The sequence below is a fragment of the Heterodontus francisci genome, chromosome 1, assembly GCF_036365525.1.
Source record: "Heterodontus francisci isolate sHetFra1 chromosome 1, sHetFra1.hap1, whole genome shotgun sequence".
Taxonomy (NCBI): domain Eukaryota; kingdom Metazoa; phylum Chordata; class Chondrichthyes; order Heterodontiformes; family Heterodontidae; genus Heterodontus; species Heterodontus francisci.
In genome coordinates, this window is record NC_090371.1 from 285,371,620 (window position 1) to 285,389,733 (window position 18,114).

At 43.6% G+C, this 18,114-nt stretch overlaps 1 protein-coding gene across 6 annotated transcripts in view; it reads left to right on the forward strand.

Moving 5' to 3' along the window:
* The window catches only part of LOC137377480 (nuclear factor NF-kappa-B p105 subunit-like), a 113,099-nt gene extending 95,266 nt beyond the window's left edge, over positions 1-17,833 (forward strand). For 5 of the 6 annotated variants that reach the window (XM_068047151.1, XM_068047116.1, XM_068047161.1 and 2 more), the window contains 8 exons: positions 1,886-2,093; positions 4,139-4,308; positions 6,951-7,053; positions 8,036-8,151; positions 9,388-9,454; positions 11,792-11,964; positions 12,896-13,049; positions 16,831-17,833. In XM_068047151.1, coding sequence (XP_067903252.1) covers positions 1,886-2,093; positions 4,139-4,308; positions 6,951-7,053; positions 8,036-8,151; positions 9,388-9,454; positions 11,792-11,964; positions 12,896-13,049; positions 16,831-16,964 — 1,125 coding nt within the window. In that variant the 3' untranslated portion in view covers positions 16,965-17,833. The remainder of the gene's footprint in view (positions 1-1,885; positions 2,094-4,138; positions 4,309-6,950; positions 7,054-8,035; positions 8,152-9,387; positions 9,455-11,791; positions 11,965-12,895; positions 13,050-16,830) is intronic. The other variant, XM_068047125.1, reaches the window with a different exon arrangement.
* Positions 17,834-18,114: the final 281 nt, after the last annotated feature.

Below are 18,114 nucleotides of genomic sequence, written 5' to 3' on the forward strand. Positions count from 1 at the left end.
TTGGAATTTTTACTAGTTTTATCTACCTGAACACTCACTTTGTAGTTTTTGTTCTTGAGCTAAAACTCAGTATTTATTGCCCACCCATAGTTACCGAAGGGCATTGAAGAGTCAGCAGATAGATATGGGCAGATTGGGTAAAGTGGGAGGTCACACTGGGAAGCATGTTAGTGACCCAGTTGGGTTTTTACAAGAATCTAGCAGCCGTCACTTAAGACAAAACCACAAGTCACTCAATTTATTTAATTCAGTTTCGCACTGAACCATGCTGCAATTTGAACTCATGACCTCTGGATTGCTCCTCTATTCCAGTCACCCCTAGTTATTGTATCCTGTATTTCAACCTCAACCTTTGTAGCATCTTTCAATTGAGTGTATACGACCATTCCCAAAATGTATTGTGACGCATCTTGATCTGCACCAACCACCAGCCTGACCATTCCCTTAATTTCATAGAATGATAACGTACAGCACAATGGAGGCCATTTGGCCCATTGTGCCTGTGTCAGCTCTTTGAAGGAGCAGTCATGCTTAGCCCCACGCTCCTGCATTTTGTCCATAAACTCTAAATTCTTCCTTAAGAACCTGTCCAACTCCCTCTTAAAAGTATTTATGCAGTCAGCTTCTACCAGCTTTTCCGGTCAATCGTTCCAGATTCCGACAACACTCAGTGAAATCTGTCGATATCATTCTGACATCTTTTACAGTCCTCACTGTTTGTCAAGTCTCCTACTTTGGTGTCATCAGCAAGTTTCAAGAGTGCTCACTTGTAGCAAGAACAAATTGTCTATATTTTTTATTTGTTTGTTCATGGGATGTGGGTGTCACTGGCCAGGTCAGTATTTATTGCCCATCCCTAATTGCCCTTGAGAAGGTGGTGATGAGCTGCCTTCTTGAATCACTGCAGTCCATATGGGGTAGGTACTCCTACAGTGCTGTTAGGAAGCGAGTTCCAGGATTTTGACCCAGCGACAGTGAAGGAACGGCGATATAGTTCCAAGTCAAGATGGTATGTGACTTGGAGGGGAACTTGCAGGTAGTGGTGTTCCCATGCATCTGCTGCCCTTGTCATTCGAGTGGTAGAGGTCGCGGGTTTGGAAGATGCTGTCTAAGAAGCTTTGTCAAGTCGCTACAGTGCGTCTTGTAGATGGTACACACTGCTGCCACTGTGCGCCGGTGGTGGAGGGAGTGAATGTTTAAGGTGGTGGATTGGGTGCTAATTACACAGGCTGCTTTGCCCTGGATGGTATCGAGCTTCTGGAGTGTTGTTGGAGCTGCACCCATCCAGGCAATTGGAGAGTATTCCATCACACTCCTGACCATGGTGATGCCTTTGAATGTTAGATTTTTTTCTTGTTGGAGATGGTCATTCCCTGGCATTTGTCTGTCATGAATGTCACTTGCCACCTATCAGCCTGAATGTTGTCCAGGTCTTGCTGTATGTGAACATAGACTGCTTCAGTATCTGAGGAGTCGCGAATGTTTTCTGAACACCTTGCAATTGTCAGTGAACATCCCCACTTTTGACTTTGATTGAAGGAAGGTCATTGATGAAGCAGCTGAAGATGGTTGGGCCTAGGACACTACCCTGAGGAACTCCTGTAGTGCCGTACTGGGGTTGAGATGATTGACCTCCAACAACCACAACCATCTTCCTTTGTGCTAGGTATGACTCCAACCAGTTGATAATTTTCCCCTGATTCCCATCGGTTTCAGTTTTACTAGGGCTCCTTATACAACAGAATCTAAGTTTACCCTGGGGTACACCATTTCCATCCCTGCTCCAATCCAAAGAAGCTGTTCTTACCCTAACTTTTTGTTTGATCTAATATTGACCAATGGGTCTATCAGAACTGTGCACAAATAGTAGTATGTTTCTTTTCAGACTCCATTGCATTTGGCAGTTATCACAAGGCAGGCAGATGTGGTGGAACTGCTGCTCCAGGCTGGAGCTGATGTGGGTCTCCTGGATTGCCACAGTAATTCGGTTCTACACCTGGCCGCAGAACAGGGAGATGTGAAGATTCTCAGCGTCCTGCTAAGCAAAAGGAACAAGGCTGTGCTGGAACTCCTCCATCTGCCAAATAATGCAGGTGTGTAGATCAAGGATTGAGAATAAATTATCAACCCTAGTGCCAGGTGGGGGTGCAATGGGCCTCTGTGATTTCTGCAGTGAAGATATGTCAGTGAACGGTGGGTTTATAATATTGAAAAGGAAGATAATCTGAGACCCAATTCCTAATGGAGGTTTCATTAGAATTAGCAAGATTCCTTAAAATTTTTTTGATCTTTGTGGTAATGCTTATTTTTATATTTTACACTACAGAGAATTGTGATCTTGTGTGTGTTAATTCTGATGCACAATTTCTCCCTCAGAATTAGGGTTTGGTTTTGTGCTGAGCCAGTGGAATTGCAGGAGTTGCACTGCAAGCTACAGAGTAAAGCTTCCTCTAATCTGCCCAAACAACATCCTCCAGCCCCAAACTTAGAAAAGCAGACCTTACTGCAGCATTTTTCCATTTCTGCACCAATAATCTTTAATGCCAAATTAGCGGCACTGTTGCCTTTTATACCCACCGGTCAGTGGCTTCAATATTGAAGATATCAGCAACAAGCCAAAGAGTGAGATTAGACTAGGTGGCTCATGTGAAAAACGCATCAGTACAGACTTGATGGGCCAAATAGCCTGTTTTTGTGCTGGAATGTTCTATTCTTTAATGTAAAACAGCGAGTAGTTCTAACTGAAAATCTTCTGATGTTGAAATTGTCTCTTCCCAAATGGGAAGCCACAGATTGAAAAACAACTGCTACATTAGAGACACATTCCTATACAATATTGAGGAGGAATATTCTCCCTGATACCAAGAGAATTTCCAGCCTTTCATTGAATAGTGGCCGTGGGATCTTTTATGTTAATTGGAACAGACAGGTGGGGCCTTGGGTTTAATGCCTCATCTGAGAAATGGCCCTCTGACATTGCAGCACTCCCTCAGTACTGCCTGTCCAACAGGGCAGCACTCCCTCAGTACTGCCTGTCCAACAGGGCAGCACTCCCTCAGTACTGACCCTCCCACACTGCGGTGCTCCCTCTGTAACACCCTCCAACAGAGCAGTGCTCCCTCAGTACTGACCCTCTGACAATGCAGAGCTCCCTCAGTACTGACCCTCCGGTGCAGCACTCCCTCAGTACTGACCCTCCGGTGCAGCACTCCCTCAGTACTGACCCTCCGGTGCAGCACTCCCTCAGTACTGACCCTCTGACGGTGCAGCACTCCTTCAGTACTGACCCTCCGACAGCGCAGTGCTCTCTCAGTACTGACCTTGCAACAGGGCCTTGAGCCCATGATCTACTGACTCAGCAATGAGAGAGCTACCCACTGAATCCAACTTATGCTCAGCTCTTATATTTCTGATAGATATTAGCCTGTAATGGAAAGTTTAAGAGTAGCCCCCTCATGGATAGAGGGTGTTTGTTTTATGGGATGGCTGGTATAATGGGGTAGCATTAAAAATTAAAAGCAATGTCAATTCGAATTCCAGAGAGAAGACAGTTAGCATTCAGGCTGCAGCTTGTGAAAAAGATGAGCTGAAACATCAATTTAAAAACAAAGATGCTTTAAAATAAAATATCACGTAGGTGAGCAAGAATGGATTGGCTGAGGTCCCAATGACTGTATATCAGGACATTACTAACTTTAATACAAACAGCTGTAACTTGGCTTCGGACAAGCTGACAGACATTGGCACAAACTTGCTGAAAGGTAAAAGATTTTCTAGCGTAACTTTGGTCAGTCTGCCTGAATTAAATGGACCTGTTAAATCACTTTAATTGGCAACTTTGAAATGGATGTTAATGCAAATGAATAATTGGTTCTCACTCTTTGGTTGATAAAAGTGACTGAGCATTTTGAAAGTTGACTCGTTAACTGGTGTTGTCTGTACTTCTGAATTCATTTATACCAGAGTTCCTATTGCGCATGTTCTCTCGCAGTGCTGGATATCCCATTGGTCAGGTCAAGGGCCATTCACTTGATTTATTTTAACAATTATGGAATGTAACAACTGCAATTATTATTTCAGCAATAAATCTATACTTGGTACTACTTTAAGTGTTGATTTTCTGCCATATTATTTCCAGGCTTCAATACCATACACCTGGCTGTGTTAGCGAATAGTCTCTCATCCCTGAGGCAGCTGATTGCAGCGGGAGCAGAGGTGGATGCTCCGGAACAGCGCTCAGGTCGGACCGCACTGCATCTCGCAATTGAGCAAGAAAACACCTCTTTGGCCGGTAGTCTTCTCCTGGAGGTTAGTTTGGCATGGTCATAAGAAAGAACTTGCATTCGGATAGTGCCTTTCACAACCACGACATCCCAAAGCACTTTATAGACAATGAAGTACTTTTGAAGTGTTGTAACATAGGAAATGTGGCAGCCAATTTGCATACAGCAAGCTCCAACAAACAGAAATGTGATAATGAGCCGATAATCTGTATTAGTGATGTTGGTTGAGGGATAAATATTGGCCAGGACACTGAGGAGAACTTCCCTGCTTTTCCTACAACAGTGGCTGTGGGATTGTTTACATCCACTGGAGAGGGTAGACAGGGCCTCAGTTTAACGTTTCGTCTGAAAGACCCTCCGACAGTGCGCCTCTCCCTCCGTACTGACCACCCCCGACAGTGCGCCTCTCCCTCAGTACTGACACTCCCGACAGTGCGTCTCTCCCTCAGGACTGCCCCCCCCCCCCCCCCGAGAAGTGCGCCACTCCCTCAGTACTGACCCTCCCGACAGTTCGCCTCCCCCTCACTACTGAGGCTCGCCACAGTTCGCCTCTCCCTCAGTACTGACCCTCTGAGCAGTGCGCCTCTCCCTCAGTACTGACCCTCCGAGCAGTGCGCCTCTCCCTCAGTACTGACCCTCCCGGCAGTGCGCCTCTCCCTCAGTATTGACCCTCCGAGCAGTGCGCCTCTCCCTCAGTACTGACCCTCCCGACAGTGCGCCTCTCCCTCAGTACTGACCCCCCCCCGACAGTGCGCTTCTCCCTCAGTCCTGACACTCCGAGCGGTGTGCCTCACCCTCAGTACTGACACTCCCGACAATGCGTCTCTCCCTCAGGACTGGCCCCCCAAGCAGTTCGCCTCCCCCTCACTACTGAGGCTCCCCACAGTTCGCCTCTCCCTCAGTACTGACACTCCGAGCGGTGCGCCTCTCCCTCCGTACTGACACTCCGAGCGGTGCGCCTCTCCCTCCGTACTGACACTCCGAGCGGTGCGCCTCTCCCTCCGTACTGACACTCCGAGCGGTGCGCCTCTCCCTCCGTACTGACACTCCGAGCGGTGCGCCTCTCCCTCCGTACTGACACTCCGAGCGGTGCGCCTCTCCCTCCGTACTGACACTCCGAGCGGTGCGCCTCTCCCTCCGTACTGACACTCCGAGCGGTGCGCCTCTCCCTCCGTACTGACACTCCGAGCGGTGCGCCTCTCCCTCCGTACTGACACTCCCGACAGTGCGCCTCTCCCTCAGGACTGCCCCCCCCCGAGCAGTGCGCCTCTCCCTCAGTACTGACCCTCCCGACAGTGCGCCTCCCCTTCACTACTGAGGCTCGCCACAGTTCGCCTCCCCCTCACTACTGAGACTCCCCACAGTTCGCCTCTCCCTCAGTACTGACTCTCCGAGCGGTGCGCCTCTCCCTCAGTACTGACCCTCTGAGCAGTGCGCCTCTCCCTCAGTACTGACCCTCCCGGCAGTTCGCCTCCCCCTCACTACTGAGGCTCCCGACAGTTCGCCTCTCCCTCAGTACTGACCCCTCCTGACCGTGTTCCTCTCCCTCAGTACTGACTCTCCGAGCAGTGCAGCACTCCCTCCCCTCAGTACTGACCCTCTCCCTCGGTGTTGACCCTCCCGACAATGCGGCACTCCCTCGGTACTGTGTTGGATGTGTCAGCTTAGAATTTGCACTCAAATGTTTGGGGTGGGATTTGAACACGTGACCTTCTGACTGAGAGGTGAGAGTGCCTCTTACTGAGCCACAGCTGACAGGGTTGGAAGTGACTCATAATGCAATTCTGAATCTACTGATTTGAAACAGTTTCCTTTCAACCGTGTGCTCGTTCGTCTAAATTAAAAGAGCACTGCAAATTCACAGCATCGTTTTGGCACAGAGTACTTATGGTCATGTAAGTTGAGAATCTGGTCAACATTAAGGTAGTAATTAACGGGAAACATCTTGTGCTTATCATTTGCAGCTGATGAACGATATTCATCGCAGACTTTATTGATTAAACGTTTTTGATGCCTGGTTACCTTTGATGTTGAAATCATTAATAGAAGTGAGCTCCCTCAGGTGGTGAATTTCTGCTGTAGTGAAGCTGTGCTATTGGAGAATTGGGGCAATATCTTCATTCTTACTTCTGCCGCCTACTTGTGTCTAATGAGACTGGTAACGGCGGCAAAGCTTCACTGAATTAACCCTCCAAGAGTTCAGGGTATGCTTGAAACTGTAAAATTCTGTGGTGATGCTATTTGTAAATTCTTATAATGTAACTTACTGTTGACTTAGTAAGGGTGTAATTTGTTCAGAATGGGATTTTTGTGGCACTTCATTGTGTACAATAGACCTTTGCAGTAATGTGGGTGAAAATGGGAAGGTTGTCTACGCTTCATAGCTGCTACAAGAATTCAGACACACTCCAGTGTGCTGGGTTTGTAATAGATAGTGTTTTTCACAGCCTCAGGGCATCCCAAAATGGTTTACAGACAATGAAGTAGTTTTTGAAGTCTGGTCGCTGTATAGTAGGAAAACACTGCAGTCAATTTGCGCACAGCAAGCTCCCACAAACAACAATATGGTATTAGGCAGATAATCAATTTTTGGTGATGTTGGTTGAGGAATGTTATTATAGCAAAGGCATCCAATGGTGTTATTGTGTGATGTGTTTGGATCCTCAGGGCAGTGCGGAGGTTGATGCCACCACATTTGATGGATCTACGGCACTTCACATAGCAGCAGGAAGAGGCTGTACCAAACTTTGTGCCCTACTAATGGCAGCAGGTATGTAGTAGGGTGTTTTGTGTATCACAGTGATGTGTAATGAGAGGCTTCACTGGGCAGTTGTTCTTCTGAGGCTGATGTTAAAAGCATTGGCCAGAGAAATGCTGTGGATCACACGGACTTTGTACCTAAATCCCCAGTGTGCTGTCCTGGGAAATGAAGTGAGTATACATATGGAAAGTATAGCCTGGAGCCCTGGGGTTTGATTGAATCATTGCCAAGAAATAATCCCACCTGTACTGCCCACCCTCCTGCATCTGGGGCACAGGCTTACTGGGCAGAGGGTTGTGACCATGAGCATTGGGAACTTGTTCTACGTCAGAGCTGAGCCTTAACACATCCTTACGCAACACCCAAAACTCAGTCCCCTCATAGACACGCACACGAGCACATATACGCACAAAGGAGGAGTACATAGAATCATACAGCACAGAAGGAAGCGATGCAGCCCATCATGCCTGTGCTAGCTCTTTGAAAGGGCTATTTCATCAGTCCCATACTCCCCCGCTCTTTCCCCGTAGTCCTGCACCTTTTTCCTTTTCATGTATTTATCCAATTCCCTTTTGAAAGTTACTATTGAATCTGCTTCCACCGCCCTTTCAGGCAGCGCATTCCTGATCACAACTCACTGCATCAATTTTATCCCCTCATCTCCCCCTCTGGTTCTTTAGCCAATTGCCTTAAATCTGTGTCCTCTGGTTACCGACCCTTTTGCCACTGGAAATTGTTTCTCCCTATTTTCTGTCAAAACCCTATGTAATTTGGCATTGTGTGGTTCAGTTACTCATTGCCATAACCAGCTCAGCATTAAGGGTAACCTGTACGTGAAATAATTTATTTGAAATTATATATTTGTATTTCAATGAAATAAATTTAAAGCTATTTTAAAATTTAAAATTAATTTTTACAAATGACTATTATAGTCAGAGTGTTTGGTCACTTTCTCATCTGGTGCCATTTTTGTGGAATCTAATTTTCTCAGGTGCAGACCCACAGATAGAGAACCATGAACCACTGGACGACAAAACTGATGAGCCTCTTGAAGATGAGGGGATCTTTCATGGGACCACACCGTTGGACATGGCAGCCTCAGAAGAGGTAAGAGTGCCCATGACAGATTGAAGCAAGGCAACGAATGGCAGACTTTCATTTCTATAGCACCTTTCACATGCCCAGGATGTCCCATTCCCTTGCACTTTCACCATAGTCCTACAAATGATTCTGTTTTAAGCATTTATCCAATTCCCTTTTGAAAATTACTATTGAACCTGCTTCCACAACCCTTTCAGGCAGTGCATTCCAGATCTTAACTCAATGCATTTTTGAAAACAAACTCTCCTCATCTCTCTCATCTAGCTTTTCTTGCCAATTATCTTAAATCGTTGACCTTTATTAGAGAATTTAGGGCTTAAAGGTTGGGGGTAATATATTAGCATGGATTGAGGATTGGTTAATGGACAGAAGAGAGTAGGAATAAACTGGTCATTTTCAGGTTGGCATGCTGTAATTAGTGGGGACCCAGCTATTTACTATCTGTATCAATAACTCAGACAAGGGGACTGAGTATAATGTATCCAAATGTGCTAACAATACAAAGGAATATATAGAAAGGTTGAGTGAGTGGGCTATGGTGTGAAGTTATCCAATTCGGTAGGAAAAATGAAAAAGTAGATTTTTTTTTTAAATAGCGAGAGACTGGGAAATGTTACCATTCAGAGGGATCTGGTGTCCTTGTACACAAATCACTAAGTTAATATGGAGGTAAAAGCAAGCAATTACCAAAAGTGGTATGTTAACTTTTGTTACAGAGATTGGCATATGAGAGTGAAGAAATCTTAATGTAATTATCCTAGAGCCTTGGTGAGATCACTCCTGGACTACTGTGTGCAACAAAGGTTCACTAGATTGATTCCTGGGATGAGGGGATTGTCTTATGAGGAGAAATTGAGTAGACTAGGCCTATATTTCCTAGAGTTTATTAGAAGAGACAATCTCTTTGCAACATATAGGGGTCGGCCATTTTAGGACTAAGATGAGAATTTCTTCACTCAGTCGGTTGTGAATCTTTGGAATTCTGTACCTCAGAACTGTGGATGCTGTCATTGAGTATATTCAAGGCAAAGACTGATAAATATTTGGGCACTAAGGGAACCATAGAACAGGGTGGAGTTGAGGTCGAAGTTCAGCCATGATCTTACTAATGGAGGAGCAGGCTTGAAGGGACAAACTGCCGACTCTTTCATTTATTATGTTCTCTAGTTCTGGATATCAGAAAATGTTCTGCTGTCATTATTTGTGAGCAATTTGATTTATCAATTTACGTTTCTTTTCTAGATATTTGATATCCTCAATGGTAAACCATATCAACCAAAAGCTGCATCTGTTCTTCCTTTCCCACAAGGTAATAACTAGTTACTGCATCAGTGAAGCATATCATTAACCTTTGTGACTCCTTCACATTATGGGGAGGTGGTGATGTAGTGCTAATGTCACTGGACTAGTAATCCAGAGGCCCAGGCTAAAGCCTGAGGGACATGGGTTTGAATCCCACTACAAAAGATGGTGAAATTTGAATTCAATTAACTAAAAAAAAAAATCTGTAATTAATAAGCTAGTCTAATGGTGACCATGAAACCATTGTCGATTGTTGTAAAAACCCATCTGGTTCACTAATGTCCTTTCTGGAAGGAAATCTGCTGTCCTTACTTGGTCTGCCCTACATGTGACTCCAGACCCACAGCAATGTGGATGACTATTAAATGTCCTCTGAAATGGCCTAGCAAGCCACTCAGCTTCTCAAGGGCAATTAGGGATGGGCACTAAATGCTGGCCTTGCCAGCGGCGCCCACATCCCTTGAACAAAAAAACCCATATTAACCATTTCCAAAATTATTCTGTTTCATGAGACCCTCAACTCATTCAAATGGAGTCTGGATATGCACCTCAAGTGCCGTAAGCTGCGATTCGAATAGGTGGATCGTTCTTTGGCCGGTACAGACGCAATGGGCCAAGTGGCCTCTTTCTGTGCCTTAAACTTTCTGTGATTCTGTGGGGTGCATGTGGTGACGTGATGTACAGTCAAAGAACAGTACAGCACAGGAACAGGCCATTCGGCCCTCCAAGCCTGTGCCGATCTTGATGCCTGCCTAAACTAAAACCTTCTGCACTTCTGGGATCCGTATCCCTCTATTCCCATCCTATTCATGTATTTGTCAAGATGCCTCTTAAACATCGCTATCGTACCTGCTTCCACCACCTCCTCCGGCAGCAAGTTCCAGGCACTCACCACCCTCTGTGTAAAGAACTTACCTCGCACATCCCCTCTAAACTTTGCCCCTCTCACCTTAAACCTATGTCCCCTATTAACTGACTCTTCCACCCTGGGAAAAAGCTTCTGACTATCCACTCTGTCCATGCTGCTCATAACTTTGTAAACCTCTATCATGTCGCCCCTCCACCTCCGTCATTCCAGTGAAAACAATCCAAGTTTATCCAACCTCTCCTCATAGCTAATGCCCTCCAGACCAGGCAACATCCTGGTAAACCTCTTCTGTACCCTCTGGTAATGTGGTGACCAGAATTGCACGCAATATTCTAAGTGTGGCCTAACTAAAATTCTGTACAGCTGCAGCATGACCTGCCTATTTTTATACTCTGTGCCCCGACCGATGAAGGCAAGCATGCCGTATGCCTTCTTGACTACCTTATCCACCTGCGTTGCCACTTTCAGTGATCCATGGACCTGTACGCCCAGATCTCTCTGCCTGTCAATACTTCTAAGGGTCCTGCCATTTACTGTATACTTCCCACCTGCATTAGACCTTCCAAAATGCATTACCTCACATTTGTCCGAATTAAACTCCATCTGCCATTTCTCCGCCCAAGTCTCCAACCGATCTATATCCTGCTGCATCCTCTGACTACTTTGACTACTCGGCTGCTGAATTCTATAATCTGGTGCCTCATATTTAGAAGCTGAGAATTCAATTACGATGCTAAATGTGAAATCGAGAGATTATTTAATATATCAATTTCTGGTTTATATGTTATTAAATTGACACTAAAATAGCTTTAATGGTAGGGACCAGTGATGCTGTTAAAGATTTGCAAAAGAATTTAGATCAGTTCTGAAACTGAGTAGGAAAATGCAAAATGAAATGGACTGAGAAACACAATGGGTGAAAAAATAATGCAAATATTAATGGAGGGAGCAGCATTAAAACAAGTGAGACTTAGTGAGCTGGAAGTAACTTGTCACTTTCAATATCTACAGTAATAAAGCAATTAAAAAAAACAAATGCAATGTTAGGATGTATAAAGAAAGAACTTGCATTTCTTTAGTGCCTTTCACACCCTCAAGATGTCCCAAAGCACTTCACAACCAATGAAGTACAATGAAACATGTCTACCAACTGTACTTCTAGAATGGTAGAGTGTAAGTCTCGGGAGGCTTTACTGGTCAGGTCCTGATCACCACACTATAAAAATGACTTGCCTGCATTGGAGAGGATCCAGAAAAAGCAACATGATCCTAAATTAAAAGGGAATGAACTGTGTGATACTCTCACTGTGTACAGTTCAGAGCAGAAACTCCCAATACTTTCCCTTCATGTGAGGCATAGCTGTGTTCCATGGTGCCTCAGGAACCCAAATAAAGTTCAAATCTTTAACCTTCTTTCTTTACCAGGCAGGGTAATTCTGATTCTACACTGAGAAATGACATGTCTGTGTTTACTAGGTGATTTAGGACAACTGGATGTCGAAGCAAGGCTGGAGCTCTGTAACCTGTTAGAGGTACCTGAACCAAGTCTGAACTGGATGACTCTTGCACAGAAATTGGGTCTTGGGATTCTAATCAATGCCTTCAAACTCAGCCATTCCCCAGCAAAAACTTTGCTGGATAACTATGAGGTAAGCTGAATGTATCCTCTCTTATACAAATATTAGTTTATATGTGAGTTGATATCCATGGGATAAAAATGGGGGCAGGGGGCTGCATGCTTTATAAGCCAGGTTTGACAAAGCACTGAGCATTCAGCATCAAACTGAAGCTATGAGATCCCACCCCCCCCACCCCTGCAGAGTGACACCAAGATCCACCACTTTCAGTGGTAGTGGACTGGCTGCCATTGAAAATCAGCTTGTTGGTGGTGGGTGGGGCAGAGTGAGTTTAGCATAAAGGCCTGCTCAGGTCGGGAAAAAGAACCACAGCGGACCCGAGCCTGAGTCCCTCCGATTTTGCCCCGAGCCCGACCCGACCCAACCATCCCTTTACTTACCTTCCGACTCTGAACCTCCAGCGTGTGCGTGATGATGTCATAGTGGCGTCACTCGCTCACTGCGCAGACTCAGTTTTGTCCTGGACTCCCTGTTCAGGTAAGTTTTTTTTTGATTTCAATACTTACCAGCAGAGCACTTACCGTGTGTGTCCTGTCGGACCTGGACTCGGCCCGACCCGACATGTCGGGTTCGGGTTGGGTAGCTGGCCTTTAGTTTGGCGGTGGGGTGGAGGGAGTACAGTGGGGGAGAGGGTTGGGGGGGTGGAGGGTGTTTGGCAGGAAGAGGGGTTCAATGGGAAGTGGGTGTGTACCAGTAGCCAACCTGCTGCTGTCAATTTTCCAGCACTGTTGGAAGTGAACGCTTCCCCCTAGCGTTTTGCTTCGGATTGGGGTGGGACACCAAGTTTATACCACCCGCTCAGCATCAGACCAAAGTTGAAATCGCCTTACACCAACACTGTACTTGCAGTGCTGATTAGAATATTCACAACTGTCAGTTCCTCTTTCAGTTGTGATTTCTCCTTTGCACTGTATTTCCTTTTCTATTCCTTTGTTTATTGCAGGTATCTGGTGGCACAGTCATGGAGATTCTGGAAACGCTGAAGTCTATGGGCTACAGTAAAGCAATTGCTGTACTTCGTAAAGCAATAGCCAACTCAGCAAACACACAGCCAGACAAAGCACTTAATTCATCAACACCCATTGAACAGCACAACAGTAAGAGCAAACCATCTCTATTAATTAGGCTGTGAGGTTACAGAAATATCTGAACGCTTCTGGAGTATTACTGAATATCAACAGATGGGCTACAGCTGAATATTTAATGCTGCTAATCTAAAACTCGTGATTATAACAATTTTCTTATGGATTTTTAAAAAATTCCTACGCACATGAAATTCTTCCAATATTAAAAATTCTGCAGTGGTGACATGAAGGTAAAAGGTGTTTGGCACCTTCAGCTCATTCTAGTATTTAACCTTTTCTCATCAACCCAGTTGCCATTTAGTTTGCTAATGGCTCTTTCATACTTCCCAGTCATCCTCTCTCTATACAATAAAACACTTATCCACTAATGATCAGATGCACCAAAATTTAACTATAAATGACAAGGTTGTCCATACATTACAAAATTTATTCCAGGGCTTAAAGAAAATATTCTAAATGGCTTTGCCCCTTCCTATCTCTGTAACTTCTTCCAGCCCTCCAAGATCTCTGTATTCCTCCAATTCTGGTCTTGAGCATCCCCGATTTTAATCACTCTGCCATTGACTGCCTACACCCTAAGTTCTGAAATTCCCCTGAAACCTCTCCACCTTTATGATATGTCTTAAAACCTACCTCTTTTGAGCTTTCCATCATCTGTTTTAATGAGGTGATCAATAATCACAGGATTTGATGCTGAGTAAATCCTTACCCCAACTATCACCTTGTAAAAGTGTTCCTTCTTGCACCATCTCCAATGTTCTCACCCATCATCCTCTTTTACCTTTCTCAAAGAGGAGTGCTCTGAGGCTTGGGTTCAAACTGATTTTACAAGGACATCACACTAAGCAGACAGAAGGTATTTTTAATCTTTCAGGCTAAACTGGATTCAGTACCAAAAAGGTAAAGAAATGGTTATTTCATTCCATTCCAAACTGAAGGGTCATTCAGGGAAAGGTGTGCCTCAGTGTTACTTCTTCAATTGGCATATTAAAAAAAATTCTACTTATACATCAAGCTGGTTAATGGTTCTCTGTCTGCCTTTTAATTTATATTCTTAATTTGCAAAACATCCTAAAAATCCCCTCATGCTTGGCCGTTGCAATTTATACAGGTTTTTCCCTTGCTGAGTAAATGAGCAGAAGTGAAGTATTATCTTGCTAAGTGCTCTATAGAATTGTCTGCTATTTCTCTAGACCGACCACTGCAACTTCTCCAGCTCATTCTCAATAATTTCTTAGTAATTTGTTCCCTGTGCATAACACTTTTCATCACTGCAGCATTTCATGCACATAAAAATTTTTAAAAATCAATAAAATTGTTATAATCGAGTTTCAGATTAGCAGCATTAACAAATATACAACTGTCTCAGACTAGTATTTTAATTTTAAATAAGGGTAATTATGAGGGGATGAAAGCAGAGCTAGCAAAAGTGAACTAACAGAGAAGATTTTTTCTCATTGGAATGTATCTATTGTGCGTTCTGAAATATCCCTCAAATGTCAGAACACACAATAGATACAGTCCAATGAGAAATTTTTTTTTTTTTAAATTACACAGAGGGTGGTGAGTGCCTGGAACTTGCTGCCAGGGGAGGTGGTGGAAGCAGATACGATTGCGACTTTTAAGAGACATCGAGGGGAATAGAGGGATATGGGCCCCGGAAGTGCAGAAGGTGTTAATTTAGGCAGGCATCAAGATCGGCGCAGGCTTGGAGGGCCGAATGGCCTGTTCCTGTGCTGTACTGTTCTTTTAAAAGTTCCAAGGGGAGGACCCACCATCCGTGGTTAACTAAAAAAAAAGTTAAAGATAGTATCAAACTGAAAGAAAAAGCATATAATTGCTCAAAGATGGGACTGAATATAAAAAGCAGCAAAGAACGACTAAAAGATTGATGAGGGAAAAATTAGAGTACAAGAGAAAGCTGGCAAGAAATATAAAAAGATAGTAAGAGTTTCTATAGATATTTAAAAAAGAAGAGTTAACAAAGTGAGTCTGGGGAATTAATAAGGGAAAATAAGGAGATGGCAGATGAATTGAACAGATATTTTGTATCTGTCTTTATCATTGAGGATACAAGTAACATCCCAGAAATAGTTGTAAATCAGGAAATGGAAGGGAGGGACGAACTAAAGCAAATTACAATCACCAGGGAAGTGGTACTGATGGACTTCATCCTCGGATCCTTAGAAGTGGCGAGTGAGATAGTTGATGCATTGGTTTTAATTTTCCAAAATTCCCTAGATTCAGGGAAGGTTCCATTAGATTGGAAAATAGCAAATGTAACTCCTTTATTCAAAAAGGGAGGGAGACAAAGCAGGAACCTACAGGCCAGTTAACTTAACATCGGTCTTAGGGAAAAAGAAGCTATTATTAAAGACGTTATAGCAGGGCACTTGGAAGAACTCAAGGTAATTAGGCAGAGTCAACATGGTTTTGTGAAAGGGAAATGATCTTTGAGCAAGTTACATGTGCTGTGGATAAAAGGGAACCGGTGGATGTACTGTACTTAGATTTTCAGAAGGCATTTGATAAGGTGCCACATCAAAAGTTATTGCGGAAAATAAAAGCTCAGGGTGTAGGGGGTGACATTTTGGCATGGATAAAAGATTGGCTAGCTAACAGGAAGCAGAGAGTAAGCATAAATGGGTCATTTTCTGGTTGGCAAGATATAACGAGTAGTGTGCCCACAGGGATCTGTGCTGGGGCCTCAACTTTTTACAATTTATATAAATGACTTGGATGAAGGGACCGAAGGTATGGTTGCTAAATTTGCTGATGACGCAAAGATAGGTAGGAAAGTAAGTTGTGAAGAGGACATGAGGTTACAAAGGAATTACAGAGAGGTTAAGTGAGTGGACAAAGATCTGGAAAATGTGAAATTGTCCATTTTGGCAGGAAGAATAAAAAAGCATATTGTCTAAATGGTGAGAGATTGCAGAGCTCTGAGATGCAGAATCACAAAAGGTTAGTGTGCAGGCACAGCACGTAATTAGGAAAGCTAATAGAATGTTATCGTTAATCGCAAGCGGAATTGAATACAAAAGTAGGGAGGTTATGCTTCAGCTATACAGGGCATTGGTGAGACTACATCTGGAGTACTTTACACAGTATTGGTCTCCTTTTTTAAGGAAGGATGTAAATGCATTGGAAGCAGTTCAGAGAAGGTTTACTGGACTAATACCTGGAATGGATGGGCTGTCTTATGAGGAAAGGTTGGACAGGCTAGACTTGTATCCGCTGGCGTTTTGAAACATATAACATCCTGAGGTGTCTGACAGGGTGGATGTGGAAAGGATGTTTCCTCTTGTGGAAGAATCTAGAACTAGGGGTCACTGTTTAAAAATGAATCCATTTAAGACAGAGATCAGGAGAAATTTTTTTTCTGAGGGTCATGAGTCTTTGAATATTTTTAAGGCAGAGGGAGATAGATTCTTGTTAAGCAAGGTGGTGAAATGTTATTGGGGGTAGGTGGGAATGTGGAGTTGAGATTGCGATCAGATCAGCCATGATCTTATTGAATGGCTTGAGGGGCTGAGTGGCCTACTCCCGCTCCAAATTCGTATATTTGTAGTCCATCTCTTGACATTAATCTGGATTTCAATCACACATTCTACCAAATCAATACCTATTGTCACTATGGTCAGTTTGGCTTTTTAAATGTGTAAAAAAAAGTATTTTGTAATAATTTATTGACTTTGGTGACTGTTCTTTAATGGGGAAAGCAGAATGATGAAGGGCATTAGCTTGTTTCACTGTCCTTAATAAAGAATTTAAACCTCTCATTCTTTTCAAGCAGATGTTCAGATTGAACCAAAATCCCAGCAGTGTGACAGTGCGTGTGACAGTGGAGTTGAGACATCATTTAGGCGATTAAGCCACGTGTCGTCAGAATCTTTCAGCAACAACCAGGCTTCTTTTGAACTGTGACATGTGCAGCACACGGAGCTGATTAACCAGGACCAACTGAAGCACATGCAGTTAACAGATTTCAACCTGTTTGGAATCTTTGAAAATTCTCGAAACATCCAGCTTCAAATACTGCCAGAAGGCATAATCATTTAAAAAACTAAACAGGTCAGGACTTGGAATTAATCATGCAAGTTCTCAAACCTAATTAAATATTTCTTAAGCTCCCCTCAGGTTTATTTGATTTTTAAAAAAATACATTGAGCACAGAAATCCAGCCTGACACTCCCAGTGCAGTCCGAAGGAAGTGCTGCACTGTTGGAGATGACGTCTTTCGGATGAGACGTTAAACCAAGGCCCCGTCTGATGTCCCAGGTGGACATAAAAGATCCCATGGCACTCAGAGAGCAGGGGGGTTCTCTCCTGTGTCCTGTCCAATATTTATCTGGTCATAATCATACTGCTGCTTGTGGGATCTTGCTTTATGCAAATTGGCTGTCACGTTTCCCACATGCCAACAGTGACTACACTGACTGTAAAGCACTATATAAATGCAAGTCTTTACAAAATAAAGCTTCAGAGTTTTATTTTTGTTTGCAATCTTTCCTTATGGCTGTTTATTTTTGCAAATGCAGAAAGTGAAGCAAGTTGTTGGGTTTTGCTCTTGTAATCTCCATGAGCTGAATTGTGATTTTATCTTTTGTGTTAAACAAAAACCTGGATTGTACATCCAGCTCATCAACTTTTTATGCATTCTTAAATGAATATTTGTAAATAGTCCTAGCAGCTCCTGTTGCCTAAATTAGTCAGATTTTTTATTTTTGCTTAATGTAGTTTGAAATTGTTAGTTTTTTTTTTAAACAATAAAAATGGACCAATTTTGCACTGACTGGTGGTAGTTTTATTTCCCTGGTTGAATCATTGATTTAAACATCAGTTAGAACTCCCCATAAATAAATAAAATAAAATAGTTTCAGGAACACTGAAAACATTTGATGCTGCTGAATCACTCTGGTCCAGGGATTCTTTGTTCCACTGGTGACACATTCATTAGTTCCATGTAGTCACTAAATTAACTAGATGTGGTGCGCATGATAGGATGGTCAATTGAGAATTGGCTGCCTCTAATAAGTCATTTATACAAGCACTTTATCGTCAATTCAATGCTTAG